At 40.2% G+C, this 25,933-nt stretch overlaps 1 protein-coding gene across 1 annotated transcript in view; it reads left to right on the top strand.

Annotated features, from left to right (window-relative positions):
• Positions 1 to 25,003, top strand: part of LOC109200125 (utrophin) — a 154,237-nt gene extending 129,234 nt beyond the window's left edge. The window contains exons 5-7 of the mRNA XM_019355584.2: positions 8,436 to 8,516; positions 22,192 to 22,284; positions 24,417 to 25,003. Coding sequence (XP_019211129.2) covers positions 8,436 to 8,516; positions 22,192 to 22,284; positions 24,417 to 24,542 — 300 coding nt within the window. The 3' untranslated portion in view covers positions 24,543 to 25,003. The remainder of the gene's footprint in view (positions 1 to 8,435; positions 8,517 to 22,191; positions 22,285 to 24,416) is intronic.
• Positions 25,004 to 25,933: the final 930 nt, after the last annotated feature.

Here is a 25,933-nt window from a genome sequence, read left to right as displayed (position 1 = left end):
TGTAACAATATACTCAGCATATGAGTTATGATATATATATATATTTAACTCAATCATTTTAAAGTAGTTATACTGCACCTGTAATAAACATGTTAATATTTGATTATGATAACCCCTATAATATAAATTATAACATAACGCCAGCAACTTCAATAAACACTTTGATGAAATGATAATTAATGCAATGATAAGATGATGGTTATGTAAAATAATCCCTGTAATTCCACAATTCCCTCTCTTGACGTCTTCCAAAGACGTCACTACACCATTCCCAGGTCCACTACCTTCGCTCTGACCCTCTCTAGCCGCCCCCTGACTCAGCAAATCCGACAACAACCTCATGTCCTCTAGGTGGTCCAGCAATAAAACACCAGCTCCCACTTGAAAACACTTCATGCTTAAGTGGTCTCTGCTCCTTTTCTGGGTCCCTCTCTAGTGGAAATCTTCTCCTGTAAGGGATAGAAAACAAACAACCTTTCTCTGCTACACCTTACTAACTTACTGTGTTCATCTCAGGTTCCTGTCATTATTCAAAGTTGGTTCACAATATCATATCAGGCAAAATCACAAACCCTACTGCCACGTCTGCTTTGTTAAGCTCTTCAGCTAGACTCTGTACCCGTTTGCCAATCTGTGTGTACATGTCTCTACACTTTTAATGTCTAAATGCACATCTGGATGTATGTGCACTTGTATGTCTATCTGCATCTATGAGTCAATGATTTGTCAGATATAAGGCGTTAATGTGAGAAATGTTTCCTGACTATTAACTCCTGATACTCAAGGAACTTTCCGGGTTGCCCAACCTCCTAGGTTTGGCCTTTTACACTTTTACTAAAGAAATTTTAACAGAGCCCAAAAAGATTTTTATTTTGCTCCTGTGCTTGACAGGTTAAGCGAAGTTGTTTTTTGTTTTGTTTTGAAATTTTCCCTTCTGTGTGTGTGTGTGTACATAAGTAAGAATATAATAATCAACATAAGATCCCTGGTTTGCAAATGATTTTCTGCCCCCGCTGCAGGGCAACATCATGTGGTGGTGAGTCTATGTTGGCTAGTTTAATGCAAATATGTAACAGTTGCTTCATTACATTGCCCACTCAGAGTTGCGCAGTTTCAAAGTATGTGGAGAGTTCAATACACATTTCTTGGCTAATTATTTTCCCAATAAAAGTGAAATCATACATTGCATTTGATTTCACTTATATATTATCCTGTTCTGGGCTCTATCCATTATATTAACTTTATTCAATCTCAATACTCTTTATGTGTGTGAGCAACGCTTTTAATTTTATTAAACACCACCCCAGTAAAATACACACCATCCCCATGTCAGCCTGACTCTCCGCTAAAAAGCACACTTCAAAGTTTTCTATCTGGTTTTACGCCTCTTTTGGCCTCAAGCATATACATAACATGCAAAGGTTACTGTTAATGCCCGTTAGACAAGTTTCCATTATCTACAACATTTTGTTTCACCCGGCTCACCCTTACACATTTCCTGTTCACTTATTGCATATTTATCTTTAACACCATTTACCTCAGTAGTTGCTAAGCAGAAACAAAGCAACCTGTGGTCCACCTTTACCCTGTAAAATAAACCCCTGTCATGTTTGTGTCTGTAAGCATGTTTTGCATTCATTCATTACACTCCCCGCCATTCCTGCAAGTTAGGAGCTGTAAAGTTGAAAGCTGCATCAAGTCCAGGCCTTTGGCCTGGCCTATATTTAAATCATGTGTGTTTGTAAGCGTGCGTGCAATTAACCTGCTATGTTCTCATCTTCCCTCAACATGTATCACCTGGACACTCTCACCAGTGAAGCTTAAAACCTGTTTGGACGGAACATCAACTCTAAACAAGCACAGTTATGCATTGTGTATAAAATGAACTCAACCTGTAAATAGAGACATCACTGTTATGACCAACATCGACCTCTGCACAGCTCAGACGCCAGTTGCAAGAGCTCTCTAACATTAGAATCATCAACTGTGACTTATATAGTGTTATTTCGGTACTTTATACTTCACACATTTTCAACGTTGTTTATATGGGGAGTTCCTCTTTTTGTGTCTATATTTATTAATATGCCTTGTGCACTACAGCTTCCTGTTTTTCAGTCTGACTGAGCACTTGTTTGTGAGTATAAACTGGCCTCTACAAGCCTTCATTAGCAGATACACATTACAAATGCTTCATATATGCAGAGAAAAACCCAATAATCCACATTTCACTATTTCGTTCTTTGGTTCAGATTTGGATTCTGTATTGTTCTTTATTTGTTATTATTTTGTCATAAAATAAGTCAACCAAATAACTTAAGCTGTGTGACAGCACCTTGCGTTTACGCCAGGCTGTGAACTGCCCTGAAGCTACACCCCCTTTTACCCCATTTACTTTCTCAATCTTAGTTTAAACTATTCCTGACCTTCTCCTTCTCTCGTCTGATCATCTCAAGTACGTCCTGTACCAAATTTGCTTCCTCTTTTCAAGCCCCACATTTAATTACAAGCTCAAACATATTTGCCCTATATTGCTGTCTCGACGTGTTTCCTGTCAACTTAACAGAGTTATTCTCAGAACTCAGAGCTGAGGTTCCCCTTTTCTAAATCTGTATGTTCTACAAGAGAGCAAGTCGGTAAACAAGTTTATCATCACAAAGGTTGTTAGGTAAAGGTCACGTAGACATTTGCTTAGTACCCCTAAAAGAGCACCTTTCATGTAGCTAATCGCATATATTAACACCCCCCTTTTTGTGACACATCTCATGTGTTACAAACTCAAAATCCTTCACTCAAGCTTAGGAAATTAAAAGAAAAAGGTTAGTCCTATCATATTAGGCATACATGCTCCGGCCCTTCAAACCTGTATTTAAGGAATGAAATCAAATTAATCATCATGTCAAATCCTTTCTTGGCTCCATCCACAGCCTGCATCCTTGAAACGTCCTGGAAACAAAACCTGTGTGTTAACCAGAACATCACCTTTTATACTCAGTTTTCCACTTATGATCCAACCTGTGTTATAACAGAAAAGTTAAAACAGAACAATTATCAGTCATGTGTCCAACCTTAGTCCAGTCTTTTGTCAGTGTCCAGTCGGTCCAACCTATGGTCTGCCTGGTCCGTCCAGTCACCATCCATTTACACACATTCACTCACACGCATTACCATCAGGTATTGCTGGCAGTGGAGACTATCTCGCAAATATTCAGTCTTCACTCTCAGCAACATCAACTCATTTATTTGTTTTACTTTGTTTTAAGAAAATAGTTCTTTCTGCTTTTGGACTGGATTGGCTCGCGGCAATCCTTTTAGACAGAGAGTTAGCCTTCTCCTCTGCCTATTGTAATCTGGAGAAGGTCACCGAGAATTTTCAGCGCTGTTATCCACTCTTTTGCAGGCCTGCTTAGAACAAAAATGAGAAAAAGAGAGCTGATTATTAGCTCATCAAAACACAAAACAAAATCACCTGACAGGTTTTTCTAAGTGCACTGTTATAAAAACTATGGGCCCTTTTAGACATGTCCATGTTTATCAAAACTCCCTCTATTAAAATGAAAAACAACAGCCCCAAAAAATCTTAAACCATCTTAAATTTCACCCATTCAACGCACTGAAAACCTTGTCCAAACTGCACCGTTTTACACACAACCATGTCCCCTTAGACACTTCACCATACTTAGATTCAGCCTAAAATATAAACACGTTATAACAATGTGTCAACACTAAATTATAAATTTCTTGTCCAAATCTGCACCTTCAACAGAAATGCATGTTGAAACCTTAACACCTTATTGAATTATTTTCATTTTCTTTCTATACTAATCACTGATTTTGATCACTCAGTACAAGAGCACTCCTGAGTCACTCTTATAAACACTTTTCTTTTGTTTTTTCCATCTATTTTATGAAACATTCACACCATTCTCTCACTCATACAAGCAGCAAGCAGATCTTCATTGCATATGCTTGTGTTCTTAGCCAGGTTTTTAATCAATATCTGTTCATTAAGCTTCAGGAGCTTGTCTTTATAAGGTTAATGCATTTTCTGTTTGTGTGTGTATGGGTATATATTATTTTGCATCTATGGCTTCACAGTCTCCCAGACTTCTTCCCAACTCTCCAGTTAAGCAGTCAGTTTTCTTTTTTCCCCGAGTTACTAACCCACATTTTGATTTCCCACCTTAAATTACCGCCCTCCTGGTCTTCAGCCAGGAGCTGGGGCTTACTTTTCAGGTTCCTGGACACATCATGCTGTGAACAATTCAACCAGAAACTTGCCTTAACTTATCCATAGATGTTAACCTCTAACTTTCTTCCGACTGCTGGATCTGGAGAGCCGGTCCAAGTCTGCTTTACTCCTGAAAATAACAAAACTAAGACATTTTCATTATTATCACCAGTGGTTAAATAACCCATTTCTCTATCTCCGATCAGAAACACCAATTATGCCAGGCATGTAAGCGTGTTCTTCCCTGCATTTTATGTTAATTGGGTGTAAACTGCTTCTTCATTAAATTAATTCATTGAGTTCTTCGTTGCCTTGCGATGTATTCATGTTAATGTACACTACGTGTAAGCTGTTTCTTCATTGCATCCTATATATTCATATTTAATTTATGCATTTCACCACTGAGCTTTAGATTCAAACTATCTCACTTCTGATTCATTTCAAAAATAATCTCACATGTAACAATTTGTATGTGTGTTTTCTATTCATTAAGGTAATGACAATTATTTTCGTTCATTATTCTTACCTTTTCTAATGTTTACCTCTTTGTTATGCTGTAGTGGACATCCCTAAACAATTCATGAGTTCAGGCTTCAATTTTCAATCCAATTATATCCTATATTCTCGCAGTCAAACTCGTCCAGCTTCATCTCTCACTGGTCCTCTCTGCACAATGTCCTGTTCGGGCTTCAAAGCTCCCGCAAACACAGTCTCAACTCAGCTGTTGTCTTCTTCTCTGTTTCTTTACAGTCTTTCTTTCAGATTAAGTCCCAGCATGGCAAAATATCACTCAATGTCCAGTGCTCTTCCACAATTCTTTATCCCACTGTTCAACTGCCCAGCCTGTATTTTCACAGTACATGTTACATTACTCTTACATGCTGCTGCTGGTCGTCAGTCGTCATCAGTGTTAATGGATCAGTGGCACTGCTGTTTGCCTGCTGTATTCAAGTCCACGATGTTCTGTCGGTCTTCATCAGGCGATTGACTGTCCTTTGAACTTCTTCTCCGCTTCAGGGACAAAGTGAGAGATCCAGCCGCACAATTTCGAGCCAAAAACTGGCTTATTCTCCCAATTCTTTTAATCTACTTTTCTGCTGCTGAACTCAAGGTTCCAATGTTGAGAGAGTCCACCTGTATTGACACACTAAAGCATACAATTAGTAATATATTCATTTTTCTTAAAGGCTTCATTTGCTCCATGGGCCTCGTCTGTCTCTCTGTGTTCTTTCTGTACACACTCAGTTCCCATATATGGGCATGCATTTCCTGTCCCAGACACACACATTTTAATAGCGCTCTTTCACACATCACCATTCTTTAGGTCAGTTTTGTAGCATCAGTCACACAATAATTTCTTGAGTGGGTGTACTAAGTGCATATACTTATGTGTTTTTAAACAGAAAAATAAACTCAACCTCTCATAACATCAGTCAAGGTCCATTATCTTCATAGACCCAAAAGTAAGCATATTATTTCCCTAGTCAAAAGTCAAACCGTTACTCACAGTAATTTTTAATCTAACAGCCTTTGTGTTTTGAAACTAAAAAGAGGAAGGAACAGCGCCCAATTTAAACTGCGCATGTTGTCACTCAACAACACACACACAGAAAATGTAACTGTATATATTATCTCAAACTGAAACAAAACCCATCTAAAAATCCTAAAACATCTTACTTCGACACCCCAAAACACACATCGCTTACAGACATCTTTATTAATTAAATTATCTCAAATTCAATTTCACTTGTCAGAACCCAGGTAACGGTCTTAAGTATCAACAGTTTATGTATCCTATCTCAAAACCCCGCAAAATTCATACAGTCATGGCAAGAAATAAAACTTTACTTACAATATTGTAATAAACAACTCCAGCGTCTTAAATACAGGCATCAGCCATGTGTAGCAGTCTCTATAAACTTCCTATCAGTCTTACACAGTTTTACCTAGTACAGACACGTGTCAAGCAAACCCCATACTCATATTCTACAGTTATCATGAAATACTTATCATAATCAACAACAGTCACACAAATATAATAAACATAAACTGCATTTCTTCCCTTAAAACACAGATTGAAGTCGTCCTTAACCCTGGCTCTGCAGTCAGTCATTAGCCACTCATTAGTAAACAGGAAATGTCACTCGAAATAAGTCACAGGCATCTCATTTGCATAGACACAGACACACTCTCAAAATAACCAGCCTGCTGCAGTGCCCGTGGCAGACAGAGCCTATATACAAACATAGAAATTATAACACAGAGACGTCTGATAAATTAAATAATATTTACAAGGCCTTAAATTGCACAACCTACATAATTTAGACAAAATTTGAATTAACCCTCCAAGGGACAAACTCCAAGTTTTTGATAATCAGTGACCCAGTATCAGGTCCAACCTGTGTCTGGTCTAATTGCTAAAGTTCCTAAGTCAATTTAAAAGCATCCAACGCCCAAGGTCCAACCTTTACTACCCAAATAAGTGCATAAACCGTTCCAAACGGTAAAGTGGTCCAACCACTAGCTATTTTGGAGGTTCCCAAGTTCTCCACGATCGCCAATCGGACTATCCCGTCCAACGGAAAATCCTGAGCGTCCTCAGGAAATTGGGAGCGTCACCTCCGAGAAATGCACTTCCTAGAACATCCCACAGTTCCGTTCTACATAAATTTAATTATGTTTTTAAAGACATCCTATGCAACCACCAAACCGACTTTATTGATGTCCAAGCCCAGCTTTATATTCAATTATGACTGTATTACCATACACAGTTTCCAAATTACCTATAATCCTAAATTCAGTAGTCCAACTACTTTAAATTCTCTTTCCTTAGCAGTCCAACTGCATTTAAATCCTCGTAGCAGTCCAACTGCTTTTCCTTTAATCAGTACTGTCACTAAACCTTAAATTATCATTACTTCAACTTCAATTCTCATGAGATTTTCACCAAAATCAAAACAGACCTTTACCAGTAATTTTCAGTGAGTAGACTTTCAATTTTGTCAGAACCAATTCAGCACTGTTTGGAAATAATTCAACAGGTAGTGCCTTACCTTTGAATAAGCCGGCTTATGTCCACTCACTTCGACCACTGACTCGTGTCTGCCTGTTTGAGCACCTTGGACCCTCTCAGTCTCAACCTCCAACTTTTCTCCCTCAACCCTCGGCCAATGCACCAAATGTTACGGGTTCGAAATTGAGGATGAGAGTAAAACAATGATGGTCCAGAAGAGGTCAATCAAACAATTGATTTTTAATGAATGCACGCAGCGTGGAGAGGTGCAAACTGCAGAACAGTTGTACATCTCTACCCAAAATACACTCTAGATTGCTTTTATAACATCAGGGTATTGTAACGCCCCTTCTTGCGTTTACAAGCACATAATTTGCATGTACAGAACATTCATGTATTTTAAGAATTAACTGCAACATAGAGGTTCCTCCTTGTGGCATACTCTTAAGAATATGGTGATGATCTAAGGCCTTTGAGGTCACCATGGGCTGGACATCCTTCCGTCACCTGTAACTAGGCAAACTCAAATGCAACAAGAAGCTGAATACATTCAGGCCTTTGCTCAGCTACTTTCTTACTGTAACAATATACTCAGCATATGAGTTATGATATATATATATATTTAACTCAATCATTTTAAAGTAGTTATACTGCACCTGTAATAAACATGTTAATATTTGATTATGATAACCCCTATAATATAAATTATAACATAACGCCAGCAACTTCAATAAACACTTTGATGAAATGATAATTAATGCAATGATAAGATGATGGTTATGTAAAATAATCCCTGTAATTCCACACAATCAAATTAGTATCTAAACATAACCAAAAAATAGGTAAAATCAACGTGTAGATGAAGTTGGAGAGCACTCTGCCCATTATTTCTGTTTGGCACAATCACTTAACCATTTAAATGAGATGTTGCCGATCCACTGATCGCACTGTAGACAGTGGAGGAGAGCGCCTAATCCCAATTGTAGTTTTGATTGTAATATCTACTGAAAAAGGACCATTTATTACTCCTAACACTGAAAACATGTATTTTTCCCACTCTGCTCATCAGTGATTCTTGCAGCTTCTCAGAAGGTGTAACTATTCAAAATGTTCATCACCCGTTTTAAAAATGCTCACAATCATTTTCTCTGTGTGTGTGTGTGTGTGTGTGTGTGTGTGTGCGCGCGGACATAGGTGAAGTTGGAAAGGGGATTCACGCGTGTTCACTCACTAAACAATGTCAACCGAGCTCTGCAGATCTTACAGAAGAACAATGTGAGTATGCACACACAGATGTATAATTCTGCTATAAAGATGTAAATATACATAATTATATTGGTTTTCTTGCATCAATATACATTAAATAAATCTGACTTTACAATCAGCAGAGTGAAATCAATGAAACTGCTGAGTGTTATATGGATTAATAATACTACTTTTTAAGAGTGAGCTCTTTTTTTAATATTGTATTATTTTAGTTTAATCTACTGTTTTGCCCCATATTTTATAAAAGCATGTGTTTGTAAAGTGGCTTATTAACAGGATAACTGCAAGCAGGCAACATGAAATCCTTTACTGGAGACAGATCGTTTTTAATTTGGTATATGTTAAATACCAAATTTACAGTGAGCAGGGGAATAATTGTTTGATCCTCTGCTGAATTTGTAAGTTTGCTTCATTGTTTGCCGTATTTTCCACACTATAAGACAGACTTAAAATCCTTTAATTTTCTCAAAAATTCACAGTGTGCCTTATAATCCGGTGCGCCTTATGTATGAATTCTGGTTGTGCTTACTGACCTCGAACCAATTTTATGTGGTACACGGCGCTCAAAAATCTGTCAAAAATGTTTTAGTACCACTTGGATGGATTGTCGGAGCATCACGGCTGCCGTAGTCAAGAGCCTTGCGGAGTAATCTGGGTCCAAAACTCCGTCCGCTTCAGGTCCCAAAGTCAAACGAACACCGCGGCATCATTGAGAGTTAAAAACGGTTTAAATTCTTTCATCTTTAACAAAATGATCACTTTTGCTGCTTTACCAGGTGTAACATTTAAGTTTAACATCCAGGCATCCATGAAAACAGAGTTTATTAAATTTAACAGAGTTAGAAGTTAACAGGAAGTTAGCTCGGTAGTTTCCACCTAAACATGATATAGCATGTTCTCACTGAGAGATTTCAGAGAAAAGTAAAACTTACAGCTCTGCTATCACTTCCAACATAAACGAAAACAGAAAACTAAACGGCAGTAATGTTTGTACTGAAGTTGGGCTAGCTGGTATAGAGATTGATAGACCACGTGACTTTCGCGCATTGCTTTGTGGGTACGAATGGCAACAAAATCAAAACACTGCATCAAGCGCTAGTATTTCTAGCACCGGTAATCATTAATTCTGCGGTTTTAATCCCTACTTGCATTTTATTTGCCCCAAAAACAGTTATGTACAAAACGAGGGAGAACACGGCAGGTCCGTACAAAGACAGACTTGACGAAAAGGCAAAAAAAAAAAGTAGGAGGAAAAAATCAAAGTAGTGAAAGGGTCAGACCCATACGAGCATACAGAGTGGAGTAAGGACGTTAGCATGGTGCCCAGCTTTCATCACGGACATATTTATTATTATATGGTCCTAAGTGTGAGTGCATACACTCACAAAATGTTTATTAACTTCAGATCCCTGCAACAAGCCCAGGTCCAGTTTACTTTGGTGATTTGGACTATTCCATTTCACAGCTGTTGTTAAATTTTTTTCCTTTATCTCCTGTACAGGCCAACGCAATCTATTTGTCGTTTCAGGTTGTAGTATTACACAACATTTTCAGATCTAATAGAAATAAAATGAGTGTTTCGTAATTCATTCAATTTATTGTCTTTATTTATGACTGGCATTATTGTTTCATTATATTATAGAATCTTACAAGAAAGAGGCAAAATTGTATTCCATTGTGCTTTATTAGCTGCTTCAGTAAAAAACAAATCAACAATGCAACCAAAAAAAAAACCATTGCAAAACAACATACTGGAAAACAGTTGTTCATGACTTGATTGCTTCAATACAACCCTTGGGCACATATATGCGGGACGTTTCGTTTCGTTTTGATGTCGCTCTCTCTCTTAACCGATCAAATTTCCCTGTGGTAGCAGCTTTAAACTCGGTATGACCCAGGTTGATAGAGGTGCCCAGTCTGGATCGCATTCCTGCATTTTGTAGGCTGGTTTTCCTACAAAACACAACAGGCATTAGCCCGCAAAGCCACAGTGAACAAAGCAGCATAGCGCAACAACTTATTTGTAACCTACAACTTCGGCTCTTTGTTACTTCGGAAACATGGCTTGAACAATTTCTCTTCCACGACGTAATCCGATAAAAACCAATCTCTTTACCCATCGGCTTCCGTGGCTGTCATTTGACCGGGTATTGCAGTTAATAATACAACACCTTCTTGCCATTTTTTGTGTTTCTTTTTATCGCTGTGTGACTGTGAAAGCCTGCATGCGCTAGTACCGCTTGCCACTCGTTCCCAGAATCCTTTGCGGTTTTACCCCGGAATGACGTCACATTTTCAATCTCTATATAAAGATGTGCTACTTAATTGCTAGCGACACAGCTATGTTAGCATGACATAAACACAGTGAAGCTGGAGGATGAACGCTAATTTTTTTCCACTCGATAAACGTTCCCGATGGTTAGGGACAAATGCAATTGCATGGCAGGATGCTGTAAACGGACCAAACTTCAGTCAGGAGGAGAACTGAGATAATCCATCCACAATACGAGGTTAGTCATTAATATACTGCAACAAAATGGGAATAGAGCAGCTGCCAGAGAATTCACCATTAATGAATCAATGGTACAGAAGTGGAGGAAGCAAGAAGGAGTTGAGTAAAATTTGACTTATCTTACTGTTTTGTTTCGCTTAATGTGCCTGATAATCAGGTGCGCCTTATGTATGAAAACAGACCCGTTCATCAACAGTGCGCCTTATAATGCTTTGCCCATTATGGTCCAAAAAATGCAGTACATAAAAGTTATATGTTAATTTACATGTCATTGAGTGGAATAAGTTTTTGATCCCATACAACTCATCACGAATTCTGGCTCCTGCAGATTAGCTGTGTGGCTATGTGGCACACAGGTTACAGTCAGTCAATCAGTCACTTATAGATAATCCTGATCTCAGTTAATTATATGTATAAAGCACACTGTCCACAGAATTAAGTTCTCCCAAACCAAAGAACTGTCAAAGGATGTCAGGGACAAGATTGTAGACCTGTGCAGTTGGGCTGCAGCACAATCAGCTAAAAGCTTGAGAAAAGGTAACAAAGGTGAGAAAGGTAACAACTGTTGATGCAATTATTCAAAAATGGATCATCGTCAGAAAGGTGATGGATCAACCTAAAAAGTACATGGGAGGAGCTTGTTAATGATCTGAAAGCAGTTGGTACCACAGTCACCAAGAACACCGCTGTTAACGGATTGAAATCTATCGCCTGTAAGGTTTCCCTGCTCAAGGTGACACATATACAGGTCCATCTTTAGTTAGGAAGTGTACATTCAGATATTTCAGAGAAGGCATGGGAGAGAGCGCTATGGTCAAATAAAACCAAAATTAAGCTATTTGGCATCAACTGCCATGTTTGGAGGAGGAGAAATGCTGGGTATGACACAAATACCGGCATCCTTACAATCAAACATGCAGGTGGAGTCATCTGCTAAGGGTACAGGACAACGGTTTAAAAAAAAAAAAAAAAAAAGCAGCAGATTAAGGTCATGGAGCGGCCTAGCCAGTCTTTACACCTTAATCCAATTTGCAATCTGTGGAAGGAGTTGGAGCTCTGAGTTGTCAAGTGGCAGCCAATAAATCTAAAGGATTTAGAGCGTTTTTGTAAAGAGGAGTGGGCCAAGTGACCTACACGAAACATCTTACTGCTGTGCTTGCCAACAAATGTTTCTCCACCAAGTACTATTTTGCTTGGACATCTGTTACGACCCCCTCTGCTAGGCGACAGGAGGGGAGAAACATACACAAGCCCTCTCACGAAATCTGAGTTAATAAAGGGTTTTATTACAAACATTAAACCAAAAACCGACGGGGCTGTTCAACAGACCACCGGGGAAACAATTAATACACAATGAAAAGAACAGGCAGGATTAAAACTAAGGATTAACTAAGGTAAGCTGGCGGCACACAAAAATAAAAGCTAAGGGTTAACTAAGGTGAGCCAGCAAACACAAGACTCTTATAAAACTAAGGTCGGCTGAATATCAGAGGTTACAAACACAGTTCAAATCAAACAAGACTCTATTAAAACTAGGGTCAGCTGTATATCAGGTGTAACACCGCAAACAGGTTTAACAAACAACATTCACATGCAACGCAGACGAGGAGGACACTGCATGTTCACTTCAGAGCAGCAGTTCCCCATAGTGTGCAGGATCATCAGCCTTTTATCCTCCCAGGTGCAGACAATCAGCCAGTCAATTGGTCTTGGAGTGGTCATGGGATCTCCAGGCAGCCAATCGTCTGCGAGGGCTGGCACACTGTGATCTGAATAAAAGAAGGCTGGCACAGGACTCCCAGCAGCCAATCGCCCACAAGTCATGGCACACTTGGATTTGCATGAACACAAAAGGCAGCCTCACTCCCTCCAAGGCCCAGGGCCGTAACACATCTTATTTCACTCAATAACATAGGTAATGTGTTTTTGTCTGGACATTTTTGTTGAGACTGATGATTTCTTTGTAAGTGAGCAAACTTACAAATAGTTATTTCCCAACTTCAGCTACCTTATTAGATTTCACTGGTCAAGCACTTCCTCCCTTGCTTCTACTGACACAACACCCATAGTAATGCATAGAAAGAATATGTGATAATATATAATAATTTTTCTACTTTATTAAAGGATGATACAAATAAAGATGAAAGTCAGCATTTTTAATAATGATTAATATATAGGAAGCAGCACGGTGGTGTGATGGTTAGCACTGTGGTTACCACTGTTGCCTTGCAGCAAGAAGTTCCTGAATCATGGTCTTTCTGTGCGGTGTTTGCATGTTCTGTCCGGGTACTCCAGCTTCCTCCAACAGTCTAAAGACATGCATTTAGTGCGTTTAGGTCAGTTGGTGACTGTAAGTTCCCCATAGGTGTGAATGTGAGTGGCAATGGTTGTCTGTCTCTCTGTGTTAGCCATGCGACAGGCTGCTGACCTGTACAGGGTGTAGACCGCCTCTTGCCCTAGGCTCTAGCCACCCCGACTGGATAAGCCAAAGAGGATGGATGGACATACAACAATTTTCCAGATCCACAGATTTACTCCAGCTCTCATCTTTTTGTGGTTGAAAATCACTACGAAGAAACAAAACATAAAAGGAAAAAGAAACCAAAAAATTCCAACGTAATAATGACTGGATCACACAAAACTGATGTGAGGTTACACACAACAGATCCTTTTTATTAGTTTTGCATGGCAACTAGTAGTTTACTCATATCCATCTGTAATCAGATAATCAAGAGTCATCCCTCCCTGTTGTAATAGTGCAATGTCTGTGCCATCTGTGATGTCTGATCATAACCATACTACTATGTGTAACTAGAAAATGCATTTTCTGAAGAAACTGCAGTGTGGATTGTTACCGGTTTGTAATTGAGGTGAGAGACAAACGACCACAAGTCCAAGTGCGTCAAAACAATGATTTTATTAAACACGTGTGGAGGAAATACACCGTCACAATCCTCAGCATAAAATCCCCCCAAGAAAGCATACTCAGAATGTTTTATACGTCAGGGTATTATAACGCCCCCTCATGCGTCAAAGCAGATACATAACATGCATGAGTTACAGCAATGACAACCTTTAACACATTCAAAAAGAACATTCTCTCCGGTCTCGACGCCAAGTGCTTCCTGTTGAACTTCCCACTTTCGCTTATGTCTGGAACAGCATACGCACGTCCTACAACAAACTGTCACTTATGCAAGCACAAAATGCAGTTGCAAGCAAAATATATCTGAACTCTAGAAATGAGTCTACCGACTATGTGTGTGTGTGTGTGTTTGTGTGTGTGTGCAGACTGTATGTCTCGACCTCAGTGCACCCTGTCTCACCTCTCACCAGACAGAAGGCCACCTCTAATATGTGCAATAACATAATTGAAATGTGTAATATATGTGTAATATATTGAATAAATGTTTTAATCAACTGCCACTACTAAAAGCTTAATAAAAGGATATACACGAATAAAAAGAATATGAACGAATATGAATGAATAAACATGATATTAAAATGATATAATCCCCACAGGATGCCGATAGCTGAATGTTTTGAGCTGAAATTAAATAATTGCTGATTGTTAAGTTAAAAGGGTTGAATGAGATGAAAAATACAGAATTTTTCACCTGAAAACAAAAGAGCAGAACTGTTGAAAGCTGACGTTCACAAATAAAAAATTGAAAAGTAGCTTAACATGTTTAAAATGTAAATTAGAAAAAAGCTGAGTTATGACAAAAAAAAAATCAGTCATAAAACATCTGAATGAATATTGAAACCTCATATTATTTTAATCACTGAATGACTGAAAAGTGGGAAAATCCACTAAAGACAGGTAAATCCTGTAAGTTTTAATCAGCCAGTCAGAAAAGATTATTCTGAAAGTCATTATCTGACTCCAACTGCCCAGATCTGAACCACCTGTGTGCAGAAGACAAATCCACCAATGAACAATAAGTTTGAATTTAATGGGCCAACCAGATTGCTCTATCCAGTTGGCCTACACTAACTACTGATATACTTATGACTGTGTGCAAAACCCAGTCAAATCTGCCTTGGTGCACCTGTTGAAAAATTGCTTCTAAACCCAAGACCCTAACTCCTGTCAAAATCATTTTTGAACAGGGAGGATCCCGAGGAATTGTTCTACACAACAGTGAGTTCTTTATGTTCCTGCTGTCAAAAATGTGGTCACGGGAGTGATTTAAAAAGTGGGGTCTTTCTTGCTATTGAACAAACTTCTGACTGAAAATATAATGTATTTCTATGGGTCAGTTAGAAGGTTATCCCTCTACTTGGATCCACACAGTTTAAAAAATTTACATCTCTGAGCTTTGAAAGACACATTGTGGGAAAGAGAACAACGATAGCTACGTTTTGAGGGTAAAATGATGGCTGTAGAGCAAACACTGTGCACACAGCAGCAGTTTAAAAAGAAGTTTTTAAGATGAATCTTGGCAGAGTGACAGACAGAGCTCATTAAGCAGGCAGGTGTGAGCCTGGTTGCTATAGCGACTCCAGCCAGTGGCACCACACACACACACAGACATGTGCCTCTCTTCTTCTGCTTTAAATAAAGAGAAAAGTGACACCGAAACAAATGCTTCCCAAGAAAAGACTACATGTTGTATTGAGAAAGTTCTTTCACCGTGAGCACCAGCAATGTCCAGTCTACAGAATTCTTAGTTTTCATGCCTGTGGATTTTATTATAGGGACGTGGTGACAGTGTAAAGACAGCCTGTACTTCTGATTTTCAGACAAATTTTGGGAGCCATTTTCTTTCTTTCAAAAGTCTTTTTATTAGACAAAGGTTTCAATGCAAAGTAAACAATAACACAAAATGCTTCAGAATTTTTCAAAATTTCAATCTTGTTCCCACCCTGACCCTTAAAACAACAAATAATTGGCAGCCTGCTGCCCAACTAAACCAAAAACAGAGAGAAAAAAACAAAAAACCCAACAACAAACAGACTCATAAAAGAAAGGAAAGAAAAAAAAAATATGAAGGGGGGGGTTCCTTGGACTACTCGGTAACAGTAGTCGTGGGCCTTTCAAAGAAGTCCATAAAGGGGGACCACAGTTTATAAAATTTATTTTTAGACCCACGAACTGTATATCTAATTTTTTCTAAATCCATACAGGACATTATATCTTTTAGCCATTGTGTGTGTGAGGGGGGAGAAGAGTCTTTCCACTTCAGCAATATAGCTCGCCTGGCCAGCAGTAATGAAAAGTTTAATGTTCTGAGTCTGGAGTTGGACAGATTCAAATGCTGGACCACACCAAACATAGCACAGAGTGGCTCTGGTTCAATTCGATGCTGCAGGACATCAGACATCGTATGGAAAACAGATTTCCAAAAGGTGGACAACGAAGGACAGGACCAGTACATATGAAACAATATACCAGGAGCACCCCCACACCCTATACAGGGTGGGTCCACCCCTGGGTATATGTGTGCCAGCCTATCCCTGGACCAATGCCCCCGATGAACAATCTTAAATTGGATAAGTGTATGTCGAGCACACATTGATATATTGTGAACCTGGCCAAGGATAGAGTCCCACAGTTCATCCGTAATATGAAAGGTAAGGTCCTCTTCCCATTTAGATTTGATAGCAGCTACTGAAGAGCATTGTAAATTGTAAATTAAACTGTACAAGGCTGATATTATACCCCTTGAGGTTGGTTTGAGCATTAAAAAATCATCTACTGGATTATATGGAGGTATTTGGGGGAATTCTGCTGTCACACTCTGCACGTAGTGTCTGGCCTGTAAGAAACGAAAAAACTGAGCTGCAGCTATGCCAAATTTGGTGGATATTTGAGAGAAACTTGCAAATTGTCCATCTTCACATAAGTCTGCAAAGGATTTCAGGCTCTTTCTAAAATCCATTATCTGCCATTGAGGGAGCGAATAGGTGATTTGCTGCAACTGGGCTTTGAAGTGAGAAAGCCCGGAGACCCAGATTCTTCCTAAACTGAGACCAGATTCTAAGAGACTGACGGACAACTCTATTGTTACTGGGTAGAGGCAATGCCAAAGGGAGTGATGAACCTAAAGTCGCAGGTAGAGAAATTTTCCCACTTAAATATGACTCCATGGCAACCCAAACTGGTGGTGACGGTTCGAGATGGTAGTGTCTCCAATACAACAAACAGCTGATATTGGCAGCCCAATAATAGTACTGGAAATTAGGGAGGCCTAAACCTCCAACCGGCTTGGGCCTTTGAAGAATAGATTTCTTCAATTTGGGAGGTTTACCATTCCAAATAAACGAAGTGATTAGTGAGTCTAGAGATTTAAAAAAGGATTTTGGAATCAGGATAGGGAGGCATTGAAAAACATATAAGAATTTTGGAAGTAGCATCATTTTCACTGAGTTAATCCTACCTATTAAAGATAAGGATAATGGAGACCATCTGGACCGCATGTGCTTGCACTGTTCCAGCAGGGGGAGGAGATTCTTCTTAAACAAACAATTAAATTGCTTTGTGACACATGTCCCAAGGTAATCAAAGTGATCTGTGACTATTTTAAAGGGAACATTTACCAAGTCCAGATTTCGAGCCCTCTCGTTAATCAAAAACAGTTCACTCTTGTTAATATTAATTTTGTATCCAGAGAGCTGACTAAAACCATTCACTGTATTAAGTACAGAGGGTAAGGAGGTAAGCGGGTTGGAAAGAAATAGAAGAAGGTCATCGGCATACAGTGAAACTCTATGCTCAATCCCCCCTCTCCATATGCCTTTTATGTCCCCACTACCACGGACTGCAATTGCTAATGGCTCAATTGCAAGGGCAAAAAGCAAAGGGCTTAAAGGACAGCCCTGTCTCGTTCCGCGGTGGAGCCTAAAATGGTCAGAGTAGCGACAGTTAGTCACCACTGAAGCCGTGGGGCTTGCATAAATAAGTTTGATCCATGAGCAAAATAAGGGGCCCATTCCAAACCTTTCTAAAGTAAAAAACAAATATTCCCACTCCACCCTATCAAATGCTTTTTCCGCGTCCATAGCAATAAGGCATTCAGGCACAACATGGCTGGGGGCATAGATAATATTAAAAAGTCGCCGTATGTTAAAGAAGGCGTGCCGATTTTTTATAAAGCCAGTTTGGTCGGGAGAGATTATAGCAGGAAGAATTTTTTCCAGCCTGTGCGCCAGTAGCTTAGACAGAATTTTAACATCCGTGTTTAACAGAGATATAGGCCTATAAGAAGGACAGTAAGTCGGGTCCTTGCCCTTCTTAAGTAACACTGTGATACAGGCCTGGTAGCATGATGAAGGAAGTGCCCCAGAGTCTAGTGACTCTGTAAAAACTTCGGAAAAGAAGGGAGCCAAATCGTCCGAGAATTTTTTATAAAAGTCTGTAGAAAATCCATCAGGACCTGGAGATTTCCCAGATTACATAGATGCTACTGCCGCCTGAATTTCCGCCTTTGAGATAGGGGCTTCCAGAGTCTGTCTGAGCTCTGGGGAGAGCGAGGGCATATCAATGGAGTCAAAGAAACCATGTAAATCTTTTACATTAACAGTAGACTGTGATGTATATAACTTAGAATAAAATGAAGAAAAAATGTCATTAATTGCCATCTGATCCCTAGTCACCACTCCATTGTCCGCCTTCACGCCAGTTATGATTTGTTTAGCCCTAATACCACGCAGTTGGGTGGCCAAAAGCTTACCAGTCTTTCCACCATGTTGGTAAAAATCGCTCTTGTTCCTAATCAGACATCCTTCCACTTGTCGAGTGGAAAGTAGATTGAGTTTGGTTTGTAAGCTTAAGCGTTTTTTATATAGCGCCGGTGATGGTGACTGAGCAATACTGCCTGTCGATGTTTAAAATCTGGTCTGAAATAAGCCTCTGTTCCCGCTGTGCACACTGCCTTTTAAATGCTGCCACTGAGATGATTTCTCCTCTCAGAAATGCCTTCAGAGCCTCCCACACCATCCTGTTTGGCATACCAGGTGTTCTATTCTCGTTAAGAAAAATTTTAACTTTAGAAGAGATGTTAGAAACAAATTGTTCATCCGTGAGCAGCAATGGATCCAATCTCCAGAGCTTTCTCACAGAGTCGCAGCCCTGAAAAGCTATTTTGAGCACAAGGGGGGCATGATCAGAGACAGTAATACTTTCATAGCTGCAGGATCTAATACTATTAATTAGCAAATTGTCAATAAAAAAATAATCTATTCTAGTGTAGGTGTGATGTACATGTGAGAAGAAAGAATAATCTCTACCAGTAGGGAACAAAAACCGCCAGGGATCTGTGAGACTATAATCTTCAAGAAAAGATTTGACATAAGTTGCGGATTTATTAAGAGTAGCAGGTTTGGGGGATGAACGATCTAAAACCGCATCCAAATAAAGATTAAAATCGCCCCCAAGAATCAAAGAGTGAGTATTTAAGTCTGGGAGGTGTGAAAACAGGTGTTGAAAAAATTGCACATCATCAAAATTGCGTGCATAAAGATTGGCCAAAGTCACAGACCTGTCGCAGAGTTTGCCAGACACTATTATAAACCGTCCGTTTTTGTCTGACACAACAGTAGATGGAACGAATGGGATGTTCCAATCGATAAGAATAGCTGTACCCCTAGCCTTTGCTTTAAAATTAGAGTGAAACATCTGTCCTGACCAACATTTCGCCAAGCGTGAGTGATCTGAATCCTGCAAGTGAGTCTCTTGCAAAAAAACTACCCCGGGCTTATATTGCTTCAGGCGTGATAAGTCTCACTTTCGCTTTATTGGGTGGTTCAACCCCCTCACATTCCAGCTAACAAAAGTAAGATTACCACTCATCAAGGAAGTCCCACATTTTTATGTGCAGAGTTGCCCAAGGAGGGTAGGGAGAGGACGAAAACAACAACAAAAAACATGACAACCAACCCCACCCCAGAAAGAAAATGCAATACAATAACATATCACTGTGTAAAAAAAAACTAAAACAATACCACCCACCAATATCACCCCAGCAGGTTGCATTAAAAAGCAACCGCGTAAGCCCCTGCTTTCTTCCCATATTAATCAAGAACTCCCCGTACCACTAGCATCATACCTGCACCCTTGAACATTAGCCCCTAAACTCAAGCCAGGGTCTCAGTTTTCAGGACATGAAGAAAAATAAGAAAAACAAAAACAAATCAGCCAAACAACGAACCAGTTTTACCCTAAAATGAACAGCAAAGAACATATTGCTATGCCAACAGCGCGGCTGTATAATGTCAGTCACAACGAGGACGCCACTTAGGCTAGTCCGACCTGTTATAGTTGTAAATTAGGGTGAATGCTCTAACCGGCTACAGTGTCCAACTCAGGATGGAGAGCTTTGGTTTTCTTCCATGATTTGAATGAAGCGAGAGGCCTCCTCAACTGACTCCAGTCGCCGGATTTTCCCATCTGGAAGAGTAATGCGGAGCCTGGCGGGGAAGAGGAGGGAAGGACGGAGGCCTCTCCAGTATAACTCAGCCATATATCCTTATACTGGGCTCGCTGCTTCTGGACGTCAGCGTTGTAATCCTCATAAAACTGGAGTTTATTTCCGTACTCCAACGTCCCTCGGCGTCTCCGTGTTTCCCTCATCAGCAGCTCCTTAATCTGGAAGCGGTGGAAGCGGATAATGACTGAGCACGGCCTCCCATCGGGGCCCGGTTTGGGCATAAGGCTTCGGTGGGCTCTGTCAAGCTCCGGGGGGGATGGCAAAGTTTGTGCGCCGAAGACCTCCACCAGCAGCCGGGAAAAGAACTCAGTTGGCCGTGGACCCGGCTCCACCGATTCCGGCAAACCCACCAGACAGATGTTCTGCCTTCTACTTCTACTCTCCAGGTCGGAAAGTTTAGTTTGTTTTCCTCCTGTAGTGAATCATACTTAGCTTCGAGCGCTGCCAAATGCTGAACAACATCCACTGCGTTTGCTTCAAGCTCACCAATACGTAGTTCTTGATTTGCAACTTCCGATTGAATCTTGTCCAGCTTACCGTTAATTACATCCGATGTAGCCTTAAAATCTGCGGCTATGGCTGTTCTGTGCTGTTCGAGCAGGGCGACAAGCGCCGGGTTCAGGGCTGCACTAGCATCCTCTGCTGCGCCAGCGCTAGCACAACTCTCGGCAGTAAGGTTTTTCTCGGTTTGTCTCCTTCCCTTGGACATCCTTCCAATGTGACACTCATAAATGACCCGAAAAGTTCGTGTCTAACAGCAAAATGGGGCTCAGAAAGTAAAATTTTAAAAAAGTTAGGCAGGTGCTAACTTTAACACCTTACTCCATTGCCGGAAAACGGAAGTCCCCTTGGGAGCCATTTTAACATTGGAGTCTATGGAAGAGTTGCAGGGAGGAGGCTGTGCATTGGTGGCATTTATGAAAAAAACCATAACATCTATTACAATACTAATAACATGGATGAAAGAGGACGATGATGGCTACGTTTTGAAGGGAAAATGATGGCTGTAGATCAAACGCTGTGGACACAGCAGCAGTTTAAAGAGAAGATTTTAAGATTTCCCCCCTCCTCCCACTCTAGCTGCTGTCTCACTCTAACCTCCAACATTCCGTCCCATACACACCCATTATAAACTCTGAAACGGGTGAAAAAAAGCATGAAACTTAAACTGGAGCTGATGAAAAAGTATAATAAATATTAAAAAGATAAATACAAGCTGAATATGTTAATGTCTTGGCTTTATTTTAAAGTTTGAATGGTGGCTCTACGTCAATGTATGTGGAAGTAGTTAGAGTTGAAAGATGAGTAAGTTGAATGGGAATTTGAAGATTCTCCCATTGAAATACATGGTCAATTTTTGTTGAATAAAGTTGAACAATTTAAAAAATATAAAAGTTAAAAATGAGAAAAATACAAGCAGTCATGTCCAAAAGAAGAGGAATCTAACGGTGGTTGAATGGTTTTTCTAAGCTGAACGGTGTTGAAGTAGATAGATGCCGAAAAACGTACGGAATATGAAAAGTAGAAGAACAATACTGTGAATGCTTAATCAGCTTCCACACTAATTAATGCCCACATTTAAATACTAGGACTGATTTTGTTATGTGCAAGTTTAAGTTCACAAGAAAACATTTTAAAGAGTCATCACCACAATGGAGGAGAGAGTAGGTAAGACGACCTTCGTAAAATTTTGGAAATCATAATCATTTGTGATTTGTGTGCTTCCGCATCCCATCTCCAGGTGGAATTAGTGAATATTGGGGCAGCGGACATTGTCGATGGGAATCACAAACTGATTCTTGGGCTCATCTGGAGCATCATTCTCCACTGGCAGGTATGTGTTAGTGTATGCTCGTACGTGTACGTCGTCCCCTGAATTTGTCAGCATTTGAAGACACTATTATATTGATACTAGTATCAAGTATACTTTAGTATCAAGTATACTTGATACTAAAGCTGCCTCCATTTAGTTTAACTTTACTTTTTGTTGCCTGAGGTTGCTTCTCATTGGTCTAAGTGGTCTTTTTTTTCTTTTTACCTTGACCTTGATGATGAGTTTTCATATTGAACTGCTCTGAGGAAAAGAATTCAATAAAACAAAACAGAGCTGTGCAGGCTCCCTGAACTCTCAGTTGTATGTATATATACGTTTTCTGTGGAAATGCAAGGTATTCAGACAGGCCTTTTCAAAGCAAAAAATACATGTTTTATTCATGTGAATATTTTTCTGGTGTGTCTTTCTGAATCTGATTGTCAGTAATATTTTTCTGTGTAACTTAGTGCCTTCAAAGTTAACACAATTAACACAAATTCCTTGTAACACCTCTAGTTGTTTTTGATGTGCAAGTTATGCATACACACTTGCTGTCAGACACCCATAGTTCAGGGTGTCTGACAGCAAGGCATTCGTAATGCTGTGGATGGTAAACAAAAATGGATAAAGGGTCTTTTGAGTGGCAAATTCAGCTTTAAAGCTCTGCTAGAGGGTTCCCTTGACAAGACCAAAGTTATTTGTATTTACTGTGAATTGTAATACCACCGTAGTACGAGTCAAGTCTCAAAACACCAGCTACTGGTAGACCGACCTGGGGATGCCACAGGCAAATGGGAACCATGGAAAGCTGCAACCACCAAGTACCTGCAGAGGGTCAGGCAAGTCCTGAGGAGTCAGCTGAACGGTAAGAACTAGATGCTGGCTATCAACACCTACGCCCTGCCTGTGATCAGGTACCCTGCTGGAATAATAAGCTGGCCAAAGGAGGAGATAGAAACCACTTTCATTGAGACAAAGAAGCTCCTGACCATGCATGGAGGGTTTCACCACAAGTCAGCACCCTGAGGCTATATGCTAAGCGGAAGGAAGGAGGCCGGGGACTAGTGAGCGTCAGCACCACAGTCCAGGATGAGGCAGCGAACATCCAAGAATACATCAGGAGGATGGCCCCAACTAACCGCATGCTCATTGAATACCTCAGGCAGCAGAACCCCAAGAAAGAGGTGTAAGAGAAGGAACCATCATGATAGGTATGTACACTGCACGGTATGTATCACCGGCAGATAGAGGAAGTGGCTGCCATCCAGAAATCCTACCAGTGGCTGGACAAAGCTGGACTGAAAGACAGCACAGAGCACTAATCATGGCAGCACAGGAACAAGCTCTGAGCACAAGATCCATAGAGGCTGGGGTCTATCACACCAGGCAAGACCCCAGGTGCAGGCTGTGTAAAGATGCCCCTGAGACAATCCAGCACATAACAGCAGGGTGCCAGATGCTAGCGGGTAAGGGCATACATGAAACGCCATAATCAAGTGGCCGATATAGTATACAGAAACATCTGTGCCGAGTATGGCCTGGAAGTCCCGATGTCAAAATGGGAGACGCCCCCAAGGGTGGTGGAGAATGACCGAGCTAAGATCCTGTGGGATTTCCAGATACAGACAGACAAAATGGTGATGGCTAACCAACCGGACATAGTGGTGGTGGACAAGCAGAAGAAGACGGCCATAATGATCGATGTAGGGGTTTTGAATGACAGCAACATCAGGAAGAAGGAACACAAGAAACTTCAGAAGTACCAAGGGCTCAGAGAAGAGCTCGAGAAGATGTGGAGGGTGAAGGTAACAGTGGTCCCAGTGGTAATCTGAGCACTTGGCGCAGTGACTCCCAAGCTAGGCAAGTGGCTCCAGCAGATCCTAGGAACAACATCCAACAGCTAAGATACTGCGCAGGACCCTCAAGCCTAGATTAACTGAATAATGTTAATCCAGTCACATTGTTGTTAGCCTAGTGACTTGAGAAAAAATACCACCAATATCCAAAATATCCAGAAAAGGCAGTGGTTAGGGTCAGGGTTGGAGCTGAGGATATGATCATGGTTAGGGTTAGGGTTATAGGGTAGGGTGCTAAAGGTTTATGCAGCTTAATTAAGTTTTTATACCAGCCTTGCTTTGTATTCCTCGTTGCAGGTTAAGGATGTGATGAAAGATGTGATGGAGGGCCTACAGCAGACTAACAGTGAGAAGATTCTGCTGAGTTGGGTTCGTCAGAATACACGCCAGTATCCTCAGGTATGTTCCTTTTCTCAGTCTTAACTGGATCATGTTTGAATAGCTGTCTTCCATAGTTACTACAGTTACTACCCTGTAACTGAGTGCTCAAGTACATGTAAGTAATGGCAGTCTCCACTTTCAAATTTATTCTATCTTCATAGAGTATGAAAGAAAGGTCTTTAGTACTCTGGGGGGCTGGGGATGGCCCGGGTCTCAAGGGTCTGCCTCTGGCTCCCGGAGGACTGTTATTGTGTCTACTCACCCTCCTTATGAAGTCCATCTGTTGACAAAGACAGATACAATATATATTTTTCTCTTCCAGGTTCTGCTTGTTGTTGTGTTAACTTTCCTCCTTTTTTCCCCCTTTGTTTTTTCTTTCTGTCCCTTTTTTCACTTTCCCTGTATGTCAGCTTTGACATTCTTAAATTGCACGTATAGTGTGAGTAATAATAGAAATAATAATAAGACAAATTAGTAAATAAACAGATTAAAAAGAATAACAACACAAACTAGAAAGTGCATTTTCTGAAGAAACTGCAGTGTGAATGCTTGAATCTGAATGTATGCACTGAAATAAATTAATTGCTGAATTTAAGTTAAAAATTTTGAATGAGATGAAAAATACAGAAATTTGCACCTGAAAACAAAAGTGCTGAACTGCTAAAAGCTGATTGCTAAAAGAAGAAGTTGGAAAAGAGCTGAAAATGTTTTAAATGTAAATTAGAAAAACCTAAGAAATGAGAAAAGAAAATTTAGAGTCAGAAAACATCTGAATGAACATTAAAAGTTCATATTCTTTGAATCACTGAATGACTAAAGTGTAATCCCTACACTTGGATCCACACACTTTTAAAGGTTTACATCTCTGAGCTTTGAAAGACATGCTGTTGGAAAGAGAAGAACGATGGCTTCTTTTTGAGGGTAAAATGATGGCTGTAGAGCAAACACTGTGGACACAGCAGCAGTTGAAAGAGAAGTGTTTAAGATGAATCTTGGCACAGTGAGAGACAGAGCTCGTTAGGCAGGCAGGTGTGAGCCTGGTTGCTATAGTAACTGCACCCAATGGCTCAGTACACACGCATACAGACATGCACCTCACTTTTGCTGCTTAAAATGAACAGAAAAGTCAGGCCGAAACAAATCGCTCCCAAATGAAAAGTACAGGTCCTATTGACGAAATTCTTTCACCGTGAGCGGCAGCAATGTCCAGTCTACCTAATTCTCAGTTTTCATGCCTGTGGAGTTTATTATATGGACGTGGTGACAGTGTAAAAACACCATGCTCTTCTGATTTTCAAACGAACCTTCTGAGCCATTTTAACATTAGAGTCTATGGAGGAGTTGGAGGGAGGAGGCTGTGCTTTGGTGACATTTATGAAAGAACCATAACACCTAGTACAATAGTAAACACATTGGATGAAAGAGGACAGCGG

Source organism: Oreochromis niloticus, linkage group LG23 (genome assembly GCF_001858045.2).
Source record: "Oreochromis niloticus isolate F11D_XX linkage group LG23, O_niloticus_UMD_NMBU, whole genome shotgun sequence".
Taxonomy (NCBI): Eukaryota; Metazoa; Chordata; class Actinopteri; order Cichliformes; family Cichlidae; genus Oreochromis; species Oreochromis niloticus.
The sequence above is the reverse complement of the archived record's forward strand: the minus strand, read 5'-3'. Positions and strand labels throughout refer to the sequence as shown.